Source organism: Palaemon carinicauda, chromosome 1 (genome assembly GCF_036898095.1).
Source record: "Palaemon carinicauda isolate YSFRI2023 chromosome 1, ASM3689809v2, whole genome shotgun sequence".
NCBI classification, from domain to species: domain Eukaryota; kingdom Metazoa; phylum Arthropoda; class Malacostraca; order Decapoda; family Palaemonidae; genus Palaemon; species Palaemon carinicauda.
In genome coordinates, this window is record NC_090725.1 from 204550268 (window position 1) to 204572123 (window position 21856).

General features: G+C 46.1%; 1 protein-coding gene across 3 annotated transcripts in view; it reads left to right on the top strand.

Annotated features, from left to right (window-relative positions):
- LOC137653597 (endoribonuclease Dicer-like) overlaps positions 1-21856 on the top strand; it is a 617521-nt gene that overhangs the window by 82861 nt on the left and 512804 nt on the right. For all 3 annotated transcript variants that reach the window (XM_068387145.1, XM_068387137.1, XM_068387151.1), the window contains exon 2: positions 2636-2792. In XM_068387145.1, the coding sequence (XP_068243246.1) occupies positions 2667-2792 (126 nt within the window). In that variant the 5' untranslated portion in view covers positions 2636-2666. The remainder of the gene's footprint in view (positions 1-2635; positions 2793-21856) is intronic.

Consider the following 21856-nt stretch of genomic DNA (forward strand, 5'->3'; position numbering starts at 1 on the left):
AGGGGAGTGATGAGAGCATGCCCAAACCATCTCCATCTACCCCACTCCATGATCTCATCCACATATGACACTCAAGTAATTTGTCTTGTAGTTTCATTTCTATTCGTGTCCTCCCAATATCCTTCTGAGGGTTTTTTCTCGAATCTACTAAATACTGAAGGCAAACATTTCTTGCCAAGATTAATAAACTCAAATAAAAAGATCTCTCCCAACTTTTGAAGGTGTCATTATTAACTGCTCCATAGGGCGCCAACAGCCCTCATGACGCCACTGTGCCCCAGCGGCCCCTTAAGTCTTAAGTCAAGATCAAAGAGGCTTCTCAGTGAACTGTCGGATGAACAGGGCTTACCCACCAATTCTTGTCCCAGCTGCCCCTTAGGTATTAAATTAGGTCAAAGAGGCTTCTCGGTGAACTGTCAGGTGAGCATGGCTTACCTACCACTTCTTGCCCTAACTGCCCCTTAAGTCCTAAGTCAAGGTCAAAGAGGTTTCTCAGTGAACTGTCAGAATTGTCCTAACTGCCCCTTAACTCTCAATTTGAGGTCAAAGAGACTTCTCAGTGAACTGTCAGGTGAGTGAGGCTTGCCCACCACTGCTATATAATTTTTTGCTTTTTTAAAAAATAAAATCAAGATAACATCATTAAGTTAACCTTACTTTGTACTTTTATTGTTTACTCCTTCATGAAGGCTCCCTAAACAAGCTATTTGAAACCCTAGTTTACTAATACACCTGTTGTAAGGGTGTCGTAAGTTGCTAGTGGCCTCTCATTGTTGCCCGAGTTTTAGTTAGAATGTTCCAGCTTTGTACTCATTTTCATGTTTCCCTCTCTTGTTGGTTCTGTTTTGTTGCTCTCTGCTTACTTTTTGTTCTTTCTATGACCTTAGGTAACATTGGCCTTGCTATAAAATTCTCGAGGACGTTGTGAAAACACAATGTACATACGAACTGCTAGTAAACGAACACACATGCAACGTAACTTCGATACGTCTTTGGAAACTCTGGCTGTTCTTCTCATAGATCGTAGTTTGCGTTAGCCTACCCTCTACCAATGCCTTCCATCTCTGCCAGACTTGCGAGATTTTGAAGCATAAGTGAAAAAATCCCTATATATATGCAAAAATAAACACACAAAGATGATTCTTTCAAACTCAGTCAGGCAGACGATGCAGTAAGGATGATGTCATTTAAAGACCGCTATATCTTTATTATTTGTTGAAATAATTGCTTGAAACTTCTGGAGAGCATGTACAATCTGTTTCTGCATACATAGAAACAATAAAACAATTTCCGATTTTTTAAAGTTTTGGTGTCAAACACCGTAGCAGACGGTCCCCTTAAGTCTTAAGGTCCAAGAGGCTTCTCAGTGAACTGTCAGGTGAGTGGGGCTTACCCACCACTTCATGCCCCAGCTGTCTTTTAAGTTTTGAGTTAAGGTCAAAGAGGCTTCTCTGAACTGTCAGGTGAGTGGAGCTTACCCACCACTTCATGCCCCAGCTGCCTTTTAAGTTTTGAGTTAAGGTCAAAGAGGCTTCTCTGAACTGTCAGGTGAGTGGGGCTTACCCACCACTCCATGCCCCAGCTGCCTTTTAAGTTTTGAGTTAAGGTCAAAGAGGCTTCTCAGTGAACTGTCAGGTGAGCAGGCCTTACCCAGCACTTCTTGCCTCTTGCCCCAGCTGCCTTTCAAGTCTTAAGGTCAAAGAGGCTTCTTAATGAACTGTTAGGTGAGCTGGTCCTACTCACCACTTCTTGCCCCAGCTGTCCCTAAGTCTTGAGTTGAGATCAGATAGGCTTCTTAGTGAACTGTCCAGTGAGCGGTGCTTATCCACCACTTCTTGCCCCAGCTGCCCCTAAATTCTCAAGTTAAGGACAAAGAGGCTTCTCAGTGAACTGTCATGTGAGCGGGCCTTACCCACCACTTCTTGCCTCTTGCCCTAGCTGCCTTTCAAGTCTTAAGTTCAAAGAGGCTTCTTAATGAACTGTTAGGTGAGCTGGTCCTACTCACCACTTCTTGCCCCAGCTGCCCCTAAGTCTTGACTTGAGGTCAGATAGGCATCTTAGTGAACTGTCCAGTGAGCGGTGCTTATCCACCACTTCTTGCCCCAGCTGTCCCTAAAGTCTCTAGTTGAGGACAAAGAGGCTTCTCAGTGAACTGTCATGTGAGCGGGCCTTACCCACCACTTCCTCCCCAGCTGCCTCTTAAATCTCAAGTTACAGTCGAAGAGGCTTCTTAGTAAATTATCAGGTGAGCAGGGCTTACCCACTGCTTCTTGCTCCAGCTTCCCATTAAGTCTTAAGTTATGGTCAAACAAGCTTCTCATTGAACTTTCAGGTGAGCAGGGCTTATCCACCACTTCTTGTCCCAGCTGCCCCTTAGGTCTTGAGGTAAGGTCTAAGAGGCTTCTTAGTGAACTCTCAGGTGAGTGGGGCATACCCACCACTTGACAGTAACTATCACCACCTTGTTATGAATATTAACTGCTGAATTCCAGCCTCACTGAATCATACTCTTATTAATGGACTCAGGTTTGTTTAGTTAGGAAAAATAAAATTTACTTTAAAATTCTGTGATTTTTCATATTTGTTCATGATTTTCAAGAACAGGGACTAATTTATTTTTTCCAACTATTTTCAGGAACATCAAGAACCTTGCCTGAGGTTTCTACATGATGTCAAGTTATATCTGTGATAGTCCTCTAGATATTGATGAGCATGGTGAAGTCCAGTCATTGAATGACTCCTCCTCTGATGAAGAGAATGCATTCAATAATGACGCAGATGTACAGCTCACAGTAAGTTTTGCTTAAATTATTAGGCAGGAAAGCTAGATATTCCTAATTGATTCTTAGTAAAAATACTTTCATACTCAGATGTAGTTGTTCTGATATGATAGCAAACTTTAGGTTCTTTCAAAAAAGAGATACATACTTAAACTAAAACTTGAATGGCTGTTGAATCGTTAACAAGGAAGTTATGGTGGGTGAGGGCAAGTCACCCACCTGCCAAATAAGTGATGCCACTTTTGACTTTGGCCATTTGGTGAAAGGATGTGAACCTGCTATCTTCTAATTCTTATTAAATTTGGTTCCAGCACTACAAGTAGTCGTCAACTTACAACCTATGGGACTTTACGACCACTTTTTTAATGCGTTTGTGTCAGAAGTCTGTTAGAAGTAGTACACTAATAACAACTATTTCCTTAGAAGTAGTCTATTTTCTTACATAAAAATGAGTTTATCTTGGTAAATTAGTATTTTTTTAATGATCCATATACCAAGGCACTTCCTCCAATTTTGGGGGGTAGCCGACACCAACAATGAAACAAAACAAAAAGGGGACCTCTACTCTCTACGTTCCTTCAGCCTAACCAGGGACTCAACCGAGTTCAGCTGGTACTGCTGGGGTGCCACAGCCCAACCTCCCACATTATCCACCACAGATGAAGCTTCATAATGCTGAATCCCCTACTGCTGCTACCTCCGTGGTCATCTAAGGCACCGGAGGAAGCAGCAGGGCCTACTGGAACTGCGTCACAATCGCTCGCTATTCATTCCTATTTCTAGCACGCTCTCTTGCCTCTCTCACATCTATCCTCCTATCACCCAGAGCTTTCTTCACACCATCCATCCACCCAAACCTTGGCCTTCCTCTTGTACTTCTCCCATCAACTCTTGCGTTCATCACCTTCTTTAGCAGACAACCATTTTCCATTCTCTCAATATGGCCAAACCACCTCAACACATTCATATCCACTCTAGCCGCTAACTCATTTCTTACACCCGTTCTCTCCCTCACCACTTCGTTCCTAACCCTATCTACTCGAGATACACCAGCCATACTCCTTAGACACTTCATCTCAAACACATTCAATTTCTGTCTCTCCATCACTTTCATTCCCCACAACTCCGATCCATACATTACAGTTGGTACAATCACTTTCTCATATAGAACTCTCTTTACATTCATGCCCAACCCTCTATTTTTTACTACTCCCTTAGCTGCCTCCAACACTTTGCAACCTTCATTCACTCTCTGACGTACATCTGCTTCCACTCCACCATTTGCTGCAACAACAGACCCCAAGTACTTAACTGATCCACCTCCTCAAGTAACTCTCCATTCAACTTGACATTCAACCTTGCACCACCTTCCCTTCTCGTACATCTCATAACCTTACTCTTACCCACATTAACTCTCAACTTCCTTCTCTCACACACCCTTCCAAATTCTGTCACTAGTCGGTCAAGCTTCTCTTCTGTGTCTGCTACCAGTACAGTATCATCCGCAAACAACAACTGATTTACCTCCCATTCATGGTCATTCTCGCCTACCAGTTTTAATCCTCGTCCAAGCACTCTAGCATTCACCTCTCTCACCACTCCATCAACATACAAGTTAAACAACCACGGCGACATCACACATCCCTGTCTCAGCCCCACTCTCACCGGAAACCAATCACTCACTTCATTTCCTATTCTAACACATGCTTTACTACCTTTGTAGAAACTTTTCACTGCTTGCAACAACCTTCCACCAACTCCATATAACCTCATCACATTCCACATTGCTTCCCTATCAACTCTATCATATGCTTTCTCCAAATCCATAAACGCAACATACACCTCCTTACCTTTTGCTAAATATTTCTCGCATATCTGCCTAACTGTAAAAATCTGATTCATACAACCCCTACCTCTTCTAAAACCATGATAGTATACAGTATTCATTTTGAATAAGATATATACTGTACTGTATTAAGGAAAGTCTTGATATACTGTATGTTGAGTTCATACTGTACCGTACCTGTACACCTGGTGACGTCATATTTCTGTCGAAGCCAAGAAATCGTGTGATTTCCTTTTAATAGGCTATCAATTAATGTTAGTATTCCCATATTTGAAATATTGAGTAATGGTACAAAATATTTCATGGGTCTGTATTGGTTGTTATGAGTACTATGTAGCATAAATTTGACTATAATTAGTATAATATTTATCTATAAAAGTTCACTAGGAGGACAAATATTTTCTTGAAGTAATATATATTTTTTTAATTATAAAAATGAAATACTTTTCCAGGGTAGGCTAGTATTTTTTCTTGCATTAAAATACAGAGGTTGGTTTTACGTATTTCACAAGTCATTCTTTGTCGAGTTCATATCACAGTGCATGTCTGGTCACATCTTATTTCGGGCGGAAGGCGAATGGCAAATCAAGTGGTTTCCTATTGATTTGTTACCAGGTACTCTTATTCCCATTATTGAAACATCGAGTAACGATACCAAGTATTCCAGTGATCTAAATCAGTTGTTATGTGTAGCCTACATTACTATATACCATAAATTTAAGAAAAGAAGTACTGTATGTCTGGTGACGTCACATTTTTGGCAGAAGGCAGGCCCGCAAATTGAGTGATTTCCTGTTGATACTTTCATCATCATCTCCTCCTACGCCTATTGATACAAAGGGCCTCGGTTAGATTACGCTAGATGTCTCTATCTTGAGCTTTTAAATCAATACTGCTCCATTCATCCTCTCCTACTTCACGCTTTATAGGCCTCAGCCATGTAGGTCTCGGTCTTCCAACTCTTTTAGTGCCTTGTGGAGCCCAATTAAATATTTTTGTGAACTAATCTTTCTTTTGGAGTGTAAAGAGCATGACCAAACCATCTCCATCTACCCTTCACCATGATCTCATCCATATATGACACTCAAGTAATCTCTCTTATAGTTCTATCTCTAATCATGCCCTGCCATTTCACTCCCAATATTCTTCTGAGAGCTTTGTTCTCAAATCTACAAAATCTGTTGGATATTGTTTCATTGTCATACCATGACTCATGTCCATATAGTAACACTGACCTCATTAAACTGATATATACCCTGATTTTTATATGTAATTTCAGGCAATTTGATTTCCAAATTTTACTTAACCCTATTACCCCCGGGGTTTTTGGAAATTTCCAACCCTTAAGCCCCAGGGGGTTATTTTTTTCCCAGCACATTTTGCAGTATATTATTTTTAAATTGCTCTAACAGCCTTAATTTTTGTCATAGAGAGGTCAGGTTGGTCTCATTCTCTTGGAAAATGCCTGAATTTTCTCAAAAAATTATCAAAAAATATGAAAAACAAATTTTTATAGCATTTTTTTGCAAGGACGCACCGGTACGTCCATGGGGGTAAAGGGATGGCTTTTGTGAAACGTACCAGTACGTCCTTTGGGGGTAAAAGGGTTAACCTTGCTATTGTCTGATTTGCTTTTTTCAATCTTTCATTAAATTCCAATTCTGAAGACCCTGTATTAGTGATCATAGTTCCTAAATATTTAAATGATTCTACCTTATTAATCCATTCTTCTTCTAATGATATTTCATCTTCCATTGCATATTCCGTTCTCATAATTTCTGTCTTTCTTCTATTTATCCTAAGCCCAACCTCTTGTTATATTTAATACATTCTGGTATGCAAGCATTGCAAATCCTGTGGTGTTCTGCTAGTAATGACAGCATCGTCAGCATACTCTAGGTCAGCTAATTTCCTATTACCAATCCAGTCCAATCCTTCTTCACCATCCCCCAACTATTGTATGCATTACAAAATCCATGAGGAGGATAAACAACATAAACTCCACTGTTAACTGGAAATGCATTTGATAAGACTACACTAACATTAACTTTGCACTTATTATGCTCATGAACATGCTTTATGAAATTTACATATTTAAGAGGAATTCCATAATAGTGCATGAGTCTCCACAAAATTGGCTGGTGCACACTTCCAAAGGCTTTTTCATAGTCCACACATGCCATTAATAGTGAATTATTATATTTTACACATTGTTGTACAATGTGTCTTACAATGCAAATTTGGTCAATACATCTTCTACCTTTTCTAAATCTTGCTTGTTCATCTCTCAGCTTTTCATAAATTTCTCTTTCTAGTCTCTTTAGAATAAGCATACTGTAATCCCTCGCCATTTCGAGGCCTAAGTTTCTCGGCCGTAGTGCATTGCGGATTTTCAAAATATCTTATATAAAAAAATGGTGCAAAAATTATGCGGGCGCTATCAGAAGGCAAGGAGAGTACAGTAGAACATCAGGTATCAACACGGAGATGACATGCAACTCTAAATCCACCTCTCTGATTTGCTGGCCATCTCGGCTTCAGAATCTCACAAGCTGATTGGCCGAGCCGCCGAGACGCTTTACCTAGCATCTCTCCCTGCCGTGCACCCCGTGAAGGGAGACCGCATTCATTGTTCTCTCTCGCTTCGCTTGTGTTGCTTAGTCTTGCCGCATGGAATTTTTAGCCGTTTTCTTGTGCTTTTTTAGTGTAAAATCGTGCTTGTGACGCCCCTGAAAATGGCTCCTGAACATCCTCTACCCTGTGCATCCTCTAGTGAACCCAAGAAAAAGAGAAAAATGATGTCGGTGAACGAGAAAGTGAAATTATTGGACATACTTAAGGCAGGCAGTAGCTATGCGTCTGTTGCCCGCATTTACGGAGTGAACGAATTGACGGTTCGCTACATAAAAAAGGATGAAATGAAAATATGTTAAACTGCCTCAATAATGTTCTCCAAGGACACTACAGTAAGTGTGTTTTGACTCCTCGAAAATGCATTATCAATTTGGATATCAGGAAAAGAAGGTTAGTCTTGATACCAACATAATTAGAACAAAAGCCAAAACCCTGTAGGATAACCTCGTACCTGAGGGAAAATTGAACGAAAATGACGAAGGTATTTCTGGGCTCCTCCTGTGCCGCCCAGTGAAATGCTTCTTTAGCACCATTTCTAAGGTACAGTATATAACTGCTATATATTACCAGAGAAAAATTGCATAGGAATGCCAGGTTGAACTCAGCTCGCTCACCTATAAGGTGTCGGTATAATGACTGGGGCGTAATAATTCACAACCAGAGGTCTCACACCATTTAGATATTTCCTCTTCAATATCCCTGACATAGCGAGGTGCCATTCAACACCAATGCCGCGCAGGCCACTACTACCAACCCAACCCACGCTAGTGAACTCACTCCTTATATAGCACCCGTTCCACTCGCGCTTTGCGTTTTTTGTTTTGGTGTTTTTTGGTGTTTTTTCTCCATATTCGTACTGATGGCGGACTCTCAGGTCACTCCATCAAAGTTAAGTACCAGATCTATGAGTTTTAAGCTTTGGGAGGTAGCATTGCCTTTAATTGTTAATTGATCCGACACAGAAACTTACCTCGAAACACTTTCTTAGGAGTTACCTGGAACCTCCTCTCTAACAACCAGAGTTTTGTGTAGTTTACCCTACTCCTCTTCTGTAATGGTAGACCTACCAGAAGGATACATGCCCTGAGGGCAACCCCGCGGTAGGCCACCTGTGATCTTAGGCTGTGATCTCCAGTAAGTTTTCTGGTCGCGTCGTGATAACATCTCGACGCTCCTCTTATCTCAGTTCGACCTTTGTGACCCCGTCTCGTGTTCCGTGTGGTTTTCCCGTGGCCCGTTGTGCTCTCCCTCGTGCTTAGTGCTTTTGCTTGTGCTTTGGGTTTTTTACAGTATATTCCTTTGTGCTTTCCCTTGTGATTATTAGTCTTGTGCTCGTTGTGCAGGGGCAGAAGTGCAGTGGGTACGTTTAGGTACCAATGATAAGAAGCCTTCCAAGAGGTCGCCCAGAAGGCTAGCACCTCTTCGCTCTTGACGTTTCCAGGAGGAACGTCAGTTAGAGTTTCCCTACTACCTTCCCCTACCCAGAGTAGGGGACGAGGTAAGTCCGTTGCGGGGAAGAAGCCAGGGGCTCTTCCCCAGGAGTCTGTTCTTCATGATAGTGGGGTAGCAGATTCTTTCCAGGCAAGGGGGGCCGCCTGAAGGTGAGGTTAGTGGGGGTCTTAGAGACGGTGCCCTTCTGCTTGAGGGTCACGTCTCGTCTTTATCCTTTGTGGAGTAAAATGTCCCTGTCTCTTCGCCCGATTCTTGGGCATGTTTTTCAGGTACCTCCGCAGCTGAAGGCATCCTAGAGAAGGAAGACTCACCGTCAGCGGTTCCAGGAGAAGGCGATCTCTTCCAGGTCCTGTTCCAGTTCGCGAAATGGAAGGAGGACATCAGGGTCCCCGAGGAAGAAACTCAGGAGTAGCAGCTATGGCATAACAGAGACAGTCCTCCTAGAAGGGCCTCTGCCAGCCACAGATTGATCCTCGAAAGGACCCAAGGTCCCCGTCGGCTAGGCGTAAGGCCGCGAAATAGACGACTCTACCCGACCAGAGTGGGGAGTCGCCGTTTCGGACGGGCAGCCTTGTCGAGTCAGCTCATCCGAGCGATTGACAGGGACGGCTTCCTCCGTCGGGCAAGACTCAGGAGGAGCAGCTATGGCATAACAGAGACAGTCCTCCTAGAAGGGTCTCTGCCAGCCATAGATTGATCCTCGGAAGGACCCAAGGTCCCCGTCGGATAGGCGTAAGGCCGCGAAATAGACGACTCTACCCGACCAGTGTGGGGAGTCGCCGTTTCGGACGGGCAGCCTTGCGAGTCAGCTCATGTGAGCGATCGACAGGGACGGCTTCCTCCGTCGGGCAAGCCCACGGAAGCCTCGTCCCCCTCGAAGAGAGACAATGGAGGACGGAGGCTCTCGCCTCCACGGCAGTGCCCATCCTCAGTCCACAACCTAGTGCGGAGGCGCCCGTCGGTACAGCTTATCAACCCCGGATGGAGGACCTGGTCTACGACAATGAGGGCTTGCCAACGGAGGACTCCGCTTATAGGACGGAGGCCCTCGCCGCCACGGCAAGGGCCCGGAGGTCCGCCTAGCGGAGGACTCCGCCTTTAGGACGGAGGCCCTCGCCACCTCGGCAATGCCCGTCCTAACGGAGGACCCCGCCTATAGGACAGAGGCCCTCGCCACCACGGCTATGCCCGTCCTAATGGAGGACTCCGCCTATAGGACGGAGGTCCTGGCCACCACGGCAATTCCCGTCCAGTGTAAGCTCAAAGACCTGACTACAGTCACGGGCTCTGTGGTGAGGCTCTCCGGGGGCAGCCTCGACGAGTCAGCCCGTGGAGGTTATCGTCGTGCACGGATCCCTCCGTCGAACACCTTCACGGAGGAGCCCGTCCCCTTGTCGAAGGCTCGAAATGCCGGAGGCACCCGTCTCTCCTGAAAGGCTTAACCGCGAGACTCGTCAGAGCGGAGGTGCCCTTGTTGACTCTACAAGTGCACGGATCCCTCCGTGGCACGCCTCCACGGAGGAGCCCGTCCCTTTATCAAAGGCTCGGTAAGTGACAGAGGTGCCCGTCTCTCCAGAAGGTCTTAGCCGCAGGTCCCGTCAGAGTGGAGGTGCCCGTGATGAATCTACACCCCATCGCCGGACGGAGGACATGGATGCGGACGCGAATCTTGGAGTGCCGGAGGACTTATAGGAGGGTGATCTCCTTAATAAGGAGTCACAAAATTGAGGAGCCACTACCTTAAGAAGTAGTTGACTGGCGCTCTGGCCTTAATAGGATTATGGAGGAGCCCGTCCAGAAGAAGTCATCTTTGGCTCTTCCCGAGGCGAGGGACGTAAAGTTGGGGCGTACACATATTGATAAGGTGTTCACCCGCAATAGGGACACCTCCAAAGGTCACAGTTCGGCCAAACTGCTACAGGGCCTGAAATCACAAAGCAAGTATTATGTTTTAGAAGGACGTCCACTTGGGGCTAGCGAGCTAGAGGACGTCCTAGAAGTGTTAGGACAAGGTGCCCCGGAAGGCAGGGCGGCTGCGGCGCCCCCTTGTTCTTTTCACATCCGAGTCCATCATGATGGAGGGGATGTCCAAGGATCTCGTGAAGGTCGCCTCATGGTGGGATGGGTGGGCTACTACTTTAGTAGGTACCCAGATCCCTACAGACTCTTTGGATCCTACCAAGAGAGAAGCCCTAAAGGAATTGGTCGGATCGGGCGGCCGTGCCCTTCAGTTTCTCACGTTCCAGGCCTTGGCATTGTCTGCGAACCGGATCTTGGGAAGAAGAGACTCGGTCCTGAAGAAACTTTCCAGGAGAATCCCGGGCGGGGAAGCGAGGGCCCTTCGGAATATTACGGTTTGCAACGAAGGTCTTTTTCCATCAAGAAGAAGAAAGATACCGTCTTGCCGAAGGTTCAATCGGCGAGGAGACCGGTATTTGGAAGGCCTGTATCCGAGGCTCCCGCTAGTTCTCGGTCTTCCCCAACTCAAGTGGGGAGAGTACCTTCGACATCACAGTGAGCTCAGTCAGCATATCCCTCCCGAAGGGGAACCAATTCAGCCCCTTCCTCCTATAGGAATTCCTTCTCTTCAGCCAGGAGAGGTCGTTCAGGACGTTCCTCCCGTAGAAGGTTGTGGGAAACCCCCTTCCCCTCCCCAAGCCTCAGGTAGGGGGATACCTCAGACAATTTTGGCAAGCTTGGAAACTCCACGGGGCTGAACCATGGACGGTAACTGTTTGGAAAGAGGGCTACAGGCTCCCTTTTCTAGAAGTTCCACCTCCCTTGGTGCCAGCAAGCCAGGCGGAGTGGTTGGCCGCCAAAACCCCCGGAAGAGAGCAACCTTGAGGGAAGAAGTCTCCACAAGGTTGGAGAACGGAGCAATGGAGACTGTTCATCTTCCGGGTCCGGAGTTCTACAGTCGACTCTTCCTGGTAGAGAAAGCAACGGGAGGTTGGAGACCAGTGATAGACCTGTCAGCCCTCAACAAATTCATTCGGAAAACGCAATTTTAGATGGACACCCCAAGAACAGTCATGGCGTCCTTGAGGGAAGGAGATTTCATGATATCCATAGACCTCAAGGATGCCTATTTTCAAAATCCCATTCATCCAACGAGCAGGAAGTATCTCCGGGTGAAGTGGGGTGCCCAGATTTTGAAGTTCAGAGCCCTATGCTTCGGCCTGTCCACAGCCCCCCAGGTACTCACGAGAATTTTTAGGACGATCTCCATTTGGCCTCACGAACGGGGGATCCGCCTAATTCGGTACATGGACGACTGGTTACTCCTTTTCTTCCTCAAAGGAAGTCTTGAAGCAACAAGGCGTGGAGCTTCTTCATCTTTGCAAAATTCTGGACATCACCATCAATCTGGACAAGTCTCATTTGTCCCAAACCAACAACATGGCGTATTTGGGGATAGTCCTGGATTCCTTATTAGTCAAGGCGTTTCCATCAGTAGACAGGATGACCAATCTAGACCCAGTCCTCTGTCCCTTCCTGGCAGGTCAACCCAGAAGAGCAAAGAATTGGCAGGGGTTGATAGGACACCTAGTGTCATTAGAGAAGATGATCCCCAAGGAAGACAGAAGATCAGGAGCATCCAGTGGAACTTAAAAGATCGATGGGATCAGAGAAGTTCCCCAAACGAGATTGTTCCAGTTCTACCGGAGAACAAACAATCCCTGGAATGGTGCAAGATCGAGCGAGCACTCTGAAAGGGATGCCACTGTCCCCCGGACCTACAGAGTTTCTGCTCTTCACAGACGTATCAAAAGAAGAGTGGGGAACCCATCCTCTAGGAAAAGCAACGAGAGGCAGATGGACGGAAACAGAAAAGTCTCTCCACATCAATGTTCTGGGGATGAGGGCTATTCAGGAAGCCTGTCTACACTTCGGTCCATTTCTAAAAGGAAACTCAGTAGCATTAATGTCGGACACTGCCACAGTAGTGGAGTACATAAAGAAGGAAGGAGGATTGAAGTCGAAGGAGTTGTGCGTTCTCGCCTTGCAAGTCCTGTAATGGGCAGGAAAGGAACAAGCCAGACTATCGGCGAGATTCATTCTGGGAAAGGGAAAACGTTCTAGCCGACGGCCTCAGTAGGGTAGGCCAAGTAGTAGGGACAGATGGTCTCTTCACCCCGAAGTAGCAAGAGTCATCATCCGAATGGGGGGTTCTCTGGTATTGGATCTCTTCGCGTCGAGACTGAATGCGCAACTTCCCGTTTTCTGTTCTTCTGTCCCAGACCCAAAGGCGGCATTGGAGGTCGACTTTCAGCTTAAGCGGGGACGATCTGGACGTTTACGTCTTTCTTCTTTTCTCTCTGATCAGGCAGATTCTCAACAGAGTAAGGACAGCCAATAACCTAAAGTTGACTTTGGTAGTGCCTTGGTGGCCGGAGAGAGAGTGGTTCGCAGATTTTAAGGTCTGGCTATTCCCCCTCCGTGGCCTCTTCCAGATAGACCAGACCTCCTGAGGCGCCCACACTTGCTGAGACTCAAAGAGAATCTTCAATCCCTCCGTCTTCACGACTGGAGGTTATCCAGCGCCTCCTGAAAAGACAAGGGTATTCGAGCAAGACAGGTGATAGAAGGTCACTTTACTTGAGTCAGTCCTCTACAGCAGTCTACCAAGAAAACTGGGCAGGTTTTACTAAATGGTGTGCTTCAAAGAAGTAAAGACTTTAGAAGCATCGGTACCCGACATCGCAGACTTTCTCGGTCACCTCAGGGATGAATTGGGCAGGTCAATTCCAGCAGTAAAAGGGGTAAGAGCCGCCCTTGGAAAGTTTTTCTCTTGGAAGGAATAGATCTAGGTTATTCTAGACACATCTCGATGCTCATAAAGAGCTTTGAGCAGTCCTGTCCTCCCTCGTCACCTAGGGTTCCGCAATGGGACCTGGCTAGAGTTCCAGATATGCTTAGTAAGCCTCCCTTCGATCCGTTGAAGGATATAGTGGACAGGATTCTTACGCTTAAGGCGGTCTTCTTGTTAGATTTGGCGACAGCGAAGAGAGTAGGAGAAATTCATGGGTTGTCCTACATGGTAGAATACTCAAGGGGTTGGAGAGATATCTCCTTGAAGTTGCCCCCTCGATTGTCGACAGAACCAAAACCCATCCGTTGGGGATCCTAGGTTCGAGGGTTTCTCTATTCCAGCAATTCCAAAATCAGGTAATCAAGAGGACTTGAATTTGTGTCCTGACAGAGTTATAAGGAAATATCTAAAGAGGACGGCGAATCTCCACCCAGGAATAAAGAATCTTCTGGTCTCCTCGGGTACGACGGAAAAGTAATTTCCAGACACCATTTCCTTTTGGCTCAGGCAAGTCATCATTCAAACTTATTCCAGTGCAGGACTTTCAGTTCCAGGAAGCCCAGGGCACATGACGGTAGAGGTATAAGTACCTCTCTAGATTTTGAAAGAACTTGTCAGTAGATCAGATTCTTAGACAGGCACTTGATCTTTCCAATCGACGTTCACTTCTCACTACCTCAAGGAAGGTACGAGGAAGTCCTTAGATGGTTTTTCCATAGGTCTTAGACAGTAGACCTGCACATTCCCCTTAGATCTATACTTCATCAAGCACATCATCAAGGAATTATGTAAGGTGAGCACTTTTCACCCTAGTATGAGCAGTTTGTGTAGTTTATCCTACTTTCCAGTTGTTTGGGTCTTTAGTCAGGGAGGCACTCCCACCTCCTAAAGTGTAAGTCTCCTAAGAAATTGTTTTGAGGTAAGTCTCTGTGTCGGAACAAATCACAAATTTTTAGTAATTTGTATTTTTCCTAACATACTTACCGAGAAACACTTTCGGGTTATGGCCCTCCCTTCCTTCCCCCGAGTGCCTCACTGATCTTTAGTATTGTTACTTTCATAAAACTTACTGGAGATCACAGCCTAAGATCACAGGTGGCCTACCGCGGGGTTGCCCTCAGGGCATGTATCCTTCCGGTAGGTCTACCATTACAGAAGAGGAGTAGGGTAAACTACACAAAACTCTGGTCGTTAGAGAGGAGGTTCCAGGTAACTCCTAAGAAAGTGTTTCTCGGTAAGTATGTTAGGAAAAATACAAATTACTAAAAATTTGTGATATTATTAGAGTGCTATTGCCTCGCTGATCCGACCGTCCGCGGTCCCTTGTTGGCGTGCTTCCTCCCGCGCTCGTTCGTAACGTTTTACAATGAGTTTTCATTACTGATTGTTATTCGTTTCGAACATTATTTGGAGTTCTTTCACCATTACACCCAATACTGTGTTTTGTTAGTCTATCATAATCATATTGTATTATATGGTATTATCTACGTATCATAGCTTGATCTCGGTTGGCATGCCTGCCTTCGGGCTTGATCTAGTTGGTTTCGCATATGCCTTATTTTATTGTCAATTATCGATAATTATCATTTTATACGCCTACGATTACTATCTAGTCTCATTATTTACTTAATTTGAGTGGGACTCTCGCGAGGCAGTTATTTTACTTATCTTACTGTTCGGCATCCACCCGCAGTAGTTGGTCGGTTGGCACCCCTGATCAGAGCGTCTCACCCGCTCTGGAGGCTCCCCGTCATATCCCCCGCCACTCTCTTGCGTCCCTCTCTTACTAACGTTGTTTTACGCATGCCTTTATTCCCAGTTCAATGCATTACGTTATTTGATGTTTATTTGACATTTATTTGATAATTATTACTCGTTCCGTTTATGATCTTCTGTATTTCGTAGTTATCGGACAGGTTGGTATTCCTGTCTCCTGTTCACGTGATCTCCTTGTACCCCCTCATGGACTAGTTCTCGCCTCCCCCACTATCTCACCCCCAACCCAGGGGTCCCTCTCTCCTCCTGTTAGTTGTGTGCGGGGTTTGACACTACGGGTCGAGTCTTCTCGTACCTCATTCTTCCCACCACCTTCCCCCCCCAACCTCCCATCCCTTACTGGGATTCATTACGACTCACTAGTAGGTATCGAGAACTTCCCCCGGGGTTTCATCCAGTACTCATGTACCTGGTCATTTCCCGTTTTCCCCCCGCCGCCCTGATTGGCCATCAGTCGACGGGGAAGGAGAACTGGGTTCGCCTGGGTTTCTTTCACATATGTTCCGTACCCCACGGGATCTCTATTATTTTAATAATACAATCATGGATGTAGAGAGCTATTGTGTTTGTTAGGAGACACGTATGTTCCGCAACCTACGGAACTTCCATTATTATTAGAATTTCATCAGTTTTTGGGTTTAGAGTGTCTTGCGTTACACGGAGTTTCCGTACATCACGGGACTGTTATGATATTCCCCCTTTCTTGGAGGAATCTTGCTAGAATGTGAGTTTGAGTTTAACTGAGTTGGTCATTGCCCCTGATACATTTGGGTTGGAAGAGGGATGGATCCCTTGGCTCCTCCCTCCCTCCCTTCGTTCCCCTCCCCCGAGGGCTGGCTCGGCCCCCAGGCCGTCCGCAGCTGTCTCCCGGGTCTGACGGTACCAACCCTACTACTATGACTCTACCCTCCCGCAATATGGACGGGATATTATATATTTCGCCATAGACAACACTTGAATGATCATAACTACGGAACTAGATGCTTTCTCAGATGTTGTTTTTCTAAGTTTACTGTCATGTACCCTGAGTCTATATTTAAATGCATCCTGACTTAATTTTAATACCCGGTCCCCCCGGGTCCATTCTGAGATGTCTTAACTATTCGACATGTATCCTTAGTTTATATTTAAGTGCATCCTGACTTAATTCTTTACTCGGTCCCCCCAGGTCCCTTCTGAAATATCTTAAGCTGGTTACAACGTACCTTTAGTATATATGTCGAAGTGCATCCTGACTTGATTTTAGTACCCGGACCCTCCGGGACCCTTCGTGGGATATCTTATATGAGGTACTCATGGATCATTTTTATTACAGATGGTCCATTGCAAAATGACAGCCTGCGCGGCCGTTCTCCATCAACCTTGTGGCCACGATGTGTGCAGGTCACATGCCAACTGCGGCATCCAGATGGCCGACTTGGTGGTATGGCATCCTGACAACTGCCTCATATGCTACGAATTGGTTACTATCCTCTCCTTGGATTCGGTGAGTATCCCTAAGGTTTCGATCCAGCGTTACACATGGTCTAACCTTTAATTTCCATGCCCTTTCTTTTTACAATTTTGATCGATTCATTCCTTATCAACTATGCTATCTTCACTTCTCCGGATCTCTATCCTTAATAAAAGTATATCTTTCAGAGTTCCCAGTCTGCTAAGACTTCGGCCCAGGCAACCCTGAAAGCTTGGGTAGGTGGCTTCGCTCGCAACGTGAAGGCCAAGCAGCCTTATGTTCTATCGGAGGAGTGGTGTAATTTGATTTACACGAACGCTAAATCATCAGCAGCAGTTCCCAAGGATGTTGCGGCCCCATCATCGCGGACATTAACGCGACCCTCAGCCTCCTGGTGGACCTAGAATCAACCAACGACCCTATCGTCGACAACGTCGCCGCCTTGAACCTTGACGTTGAACCTATGGCTCTTGACGAGCCAGAACCAGGTAGGGAGGTAGGTGAGGCAGGTGGGTCCCGGGCTAAGATTCCTCTCCTTAGCCGGTCTTTCTCTACTTCGTCTAATGTTTCTTCCTTTCAGGGTTTCTCGGGGGCCCACAGGTCTGATACCAGATCCCGGCCTATTCCCCCTAAGGTCAAATCTCAGAAGAGACCTTTACTGAAGACTCGTAAGACATCTAAACCACCGAAGTCTTCGATTTCCGTAAAGACTTCCCTCTCCGGAGTCCCAACAGACTCTGCTGTCGCCTCCTCTTCCTCTCACGACTCGGGAGTGCAGACAGCCCCTACAACTACCCCGGCGGCCTTTGACCCGGAGGCCTTTTCATCTAAGTTGCTGACTCAGATCGTCTCCATGATGTCATCTATCACCGACAGACTGCAGACCCAAGAGGGTCTCATGGAGGGCCTCATGAGAAAGGGATTGCCACAACAACAGCAGTTTGTTATCCCGGACGCCTCTAAGCTCCCGCCCTTCACTAAAAACAACCCTTGGAGAATGGCCTTGCACTCTCCCTACACCGATGGGATGTTGACCACCGAAGGTTGTGGCACCCGTCCTATTGAGGATTTTGAGTTTTTCCCTCCTGGTCTTCAATTTCCATTCCCCGGCTGACCGAGGAGGCTCTCGTTAGGTTGGATAAGGTCCCAAAAGAGACCGTTATCTACCCCAAGGAGCAAGCTCAATCTACTTGCGTTCGAACCTTGAACGAATGGGATTGCACCAATACCATGCTAACCCCCACAAGAGTTCTTACGCCATGTTCCTAGTGGACGAACAAAATCCCACTCCATGCATGACAAAAATGATGGAGTTAGCTCTTCAAGCTGTCGCCGAGGACAAACCGTTGCCACAACTGCGGGAGACGGACCCAACATCTCTCTTGTTCCCGTCAGACAACGAGTGTTGGCATAATATCCAGGCCACCTTTACAACTGGCAAACTGGCCGCTGACTGTGCTGCAACTCAGTTCAGCGAACGACTTCCGAGGCTTCCGGACTCCTTAATCCGTCTCGAGTTCGAGACCCGGTCCAGGTTCAGTCGAATTCTTAACTCCGGAACGATGGCGGAGATGCTCTCCCTCATGTACGAAGAAGAGCCCGTCTTCAAGGTACTAACTAAGTCGCTGCTTCAGTCCGTAATTTCGGATGCCTACGACTTTCTGGTAGCCAGACGCCGTTGCCGTAGGCATGTTCTGGCTGAAGCAACTATCCGGCACGAACCAATAAGCTTGTTAAGGCCCCGTTCTGGGGTCCGGACTTGTTCCCAGAAGACCTGGTGAACAACGTCTTGAGTGAAGCAGCCAGGGTTAATTAGAGCCTCGAGGTTCGCTGGGGCCTTGTCCCCAAACGTAAGTTTGAGCAACCAAGTATACAATCTCGAGGCAGGAAGAGGTTACGCCCGTATCACTCTTCTCAATACCGTCAACCACTTCAAGTGGTCCAGCCTATTCCAGTGGCACAGGGGAATTAGCCATCCACTTCCAAGGTTCAACCCAACAATATGTGTTGGTTCCCCCAGAGCCAGGTGACTTCCACCTCTTTTCCTACCTCCCCTGCTTTTAACCCTAACTACGAATCCCGGGGTACCTCTCATGGTTATCAACGCGCTAGAGGTTCCGGAATGAGGGGCACCTTTCATAACAGAGGTGGCGGAAGATCCTCCTACCGTGTCAGAGGATCACGTGGAGGCCGAGGAAGCAAATCCACAGCCAACCATTGAGAACCCTCGGGTAGGGGGAAGGGTCTATGCATTCCGAAGCCATTGGAAGTTCTGCAATTGGGCCTTCAGCATAATTTCCAGAGGTCTGGGGTGGAGTTGGATAGAAGGGCCCCCTCCACCGACCAGTTTCCATCAACTTCCAACGAAGGAGCTGACTTTATTTGTACACGATCTATTGCAGAAGAACGCAATCAAAGAGGCAAAAAATTTGAGATTTCAAGGTCGCTTGTTGAGCGTGCCAAAGAAAGACTCAGACAATCGAAGAGTCATTCTAGATCTGTCCCGTCTGAACTTGTTCATTCAATGCAACAAGTTCCGCATGCTAACCGTTTCTCAGGTGCGGACCTTACTTCCCCGTGGGGCCGTCACCACCTCTATAGATCTTACAGATGCCTACTATCACGTTCCGATAGCAAGGCATTTCCGTCCATTCCTAGGATTCAGACTAGGCAACCAGGCCTACACATTCTAAGTAATGCCATTCGGGCTCAACATTGCCCTCAGAATTTTCACAAAATTGGCAGAAACGGTAATCCAGGAGTTACGAACCCAAGGAGTTCAGATAGCTGCATACCTAGACGACTGGCTTATTTGGTCAGACAACGTCGAGGACTGTCTCAAAGCAATGGACAAAGTGATTCAATTCCTTCAATATTTGGGGTTCCAGATCAAATCTCGCCTGGTCCCGGAGTCCAAGTTTCAATGGCTAGGACTACAGTGGGATCTACGCTCCCACACCCTATGTCTCCCCAAAACCAAGAGAACGGAAATAGCAAAGAGCACGAAACGTTTTCTCAAGGACAAGTTGACGTCCAGGAGGAACCAGGAGAAGATCCTGGGCTCCTTACAGTTTGCCTCGGTGACAGATGTCTTACTGAAGGCCAGATTGAAGGACATAAACCGAGTTTGGCACTCCAGAGCGAACGAAAAGTATCGGGACAGAAGAGCCCGTCTTCCTCCAGTTCTGAGGAAGAGACTTCAACCATGGACAAAGGCCAAAATCCTGGCAAAGTCAGTCCCCTTACAATACCCACCTCCAAAACTTGTTATCCACACAGACGCCTCCTTGACAGGCTGGGGAGGATACTCCCAGCACAGGAAGGTTCAGGGACTATGGTCGACGATGTTCCAACAATTCCACATCAATATTTTAGAAGCCATGGCAGTCTTACTAACCCTGAAACGACTATCCCCAACCAAGAAACAGCACATAAGACTGGTTATCGACAGCGAAGTCATAGTCCGCTGCATAAATAGAGGGGGTTCCAAGTCAGGCAACATCAACCATGTGATGTTAGCGATCTTTTCATTGGCGGCATCAAATCAGTGGCACCTGTCAGCCATCCACCTGGCGGGAGTGCGAAATGTAGAGGCGGACGCACTTTCGAGGACAACTCTGCTGGAGTTGGAATGGTCACTAGATCTGAAGTCATTCCGTTGGATCTTGTCTCGAGTTCCGGGTCTCCAAGTAGACCTCTTTGCAACAGAGTCCAACCACAAACTAAAATGTTACGTGGCCCCAAACCCGGACCCTTGGGCTTATGCCGTAGACGTAATGTCCCTAGACTGGAACACTTGGGAGAAGATTTACTTGTTCCCACCGATGAATCTGCTGATGAAGGTGTTGGACAAACTCCGGACTTTCAAGGGCCAAGTGGCTCTAGTGGCCCCCAATTGGCCCAAGAGCAATTGGTTTGCCCTGTTAGTGGAATTGGGTCTCCATCCTCGTCAGATACCCAACCCAATTCTGACGCAAATAGTACAAACTTGCACTGTTTGCTTCCTCAAACATTCAGAGTGCCCTAACTTTATGGACTTCATGAATTTTGCAGCCCAAAAAGGTGCAGATATCGATCCTCAAAATACCCTATTTTTGGAGTCTGACGTAAGGGAATCCACCCTTCGCCAATATGATTCAGCGGTTAGGAAGCTTGCAAAATTTTTGAAGGACTCAAATGTCGAGTTAATGACTATGAATCTGACAGTAACCTTCTTCAGATCCCTATTTGAATCGGGTCTGGCAGCCAACACTATTACTACGATTAAATCTGCCTTGAAAAAGATTTTCTATATCGGGTTTAACATAGACCTAACAGATTCATTATTCTCATCAATCCCAAAAGCTTGCGGCAGATTGAAACCATCTATTCGCCCTAGCTCAGTTTCCTGGTTTTTGAATGATGTCCTCAAGTTGGCATCGGAAACCCTCAATGATTCTTGTGATTACAGTGAACCCTCGTTTATCGCGGTAGATAGGTTCCAGACCCGGCCGCGATAGGTGAAATTCCGCGAAGTAGTGACATCATATTTACCTATTTATTTAACATGTATATTCGGACTTTTAAAACCTTCCCTTGTACGTAGTACTGTTAACAAACCACCCTTTAATGTACAGAACACTTAATGCATGTACTACAGCACCCTAAACTAAAACAGGCACAAATATTAAAGGCGATTTTATATCATGCGTTTCCTAAACACCTAGAAAGCACGATAAAAAATGGCAACCAATGTTTTGTTTACGTTCATCTCTGATCATAATGAAGAAACAAACTCATTTAGTGTACACATACATATGTATAGGTTAGTTTTTGCATCGATTATATTGATTATACAGTATGTTGATTTTTTTATTACCAATGTTTTACTTTATTTTTCTTAGGACTTCCAAATGAAATGTTTTTCTTTATGACGCCGCCTGAAACGACGGCGTCATAAAGTACTGTACGCTCAGTAAACAACCACGCTCAGAACAAACAAGGCATTTAACGCGCATGATGATAGTGATAAATAATGATACAGTACAGTATTTACAGTAAAAGCATTTACAAAATATGTTACCTTACAAATATAATTTACCGTATCTATATAAAATCATACA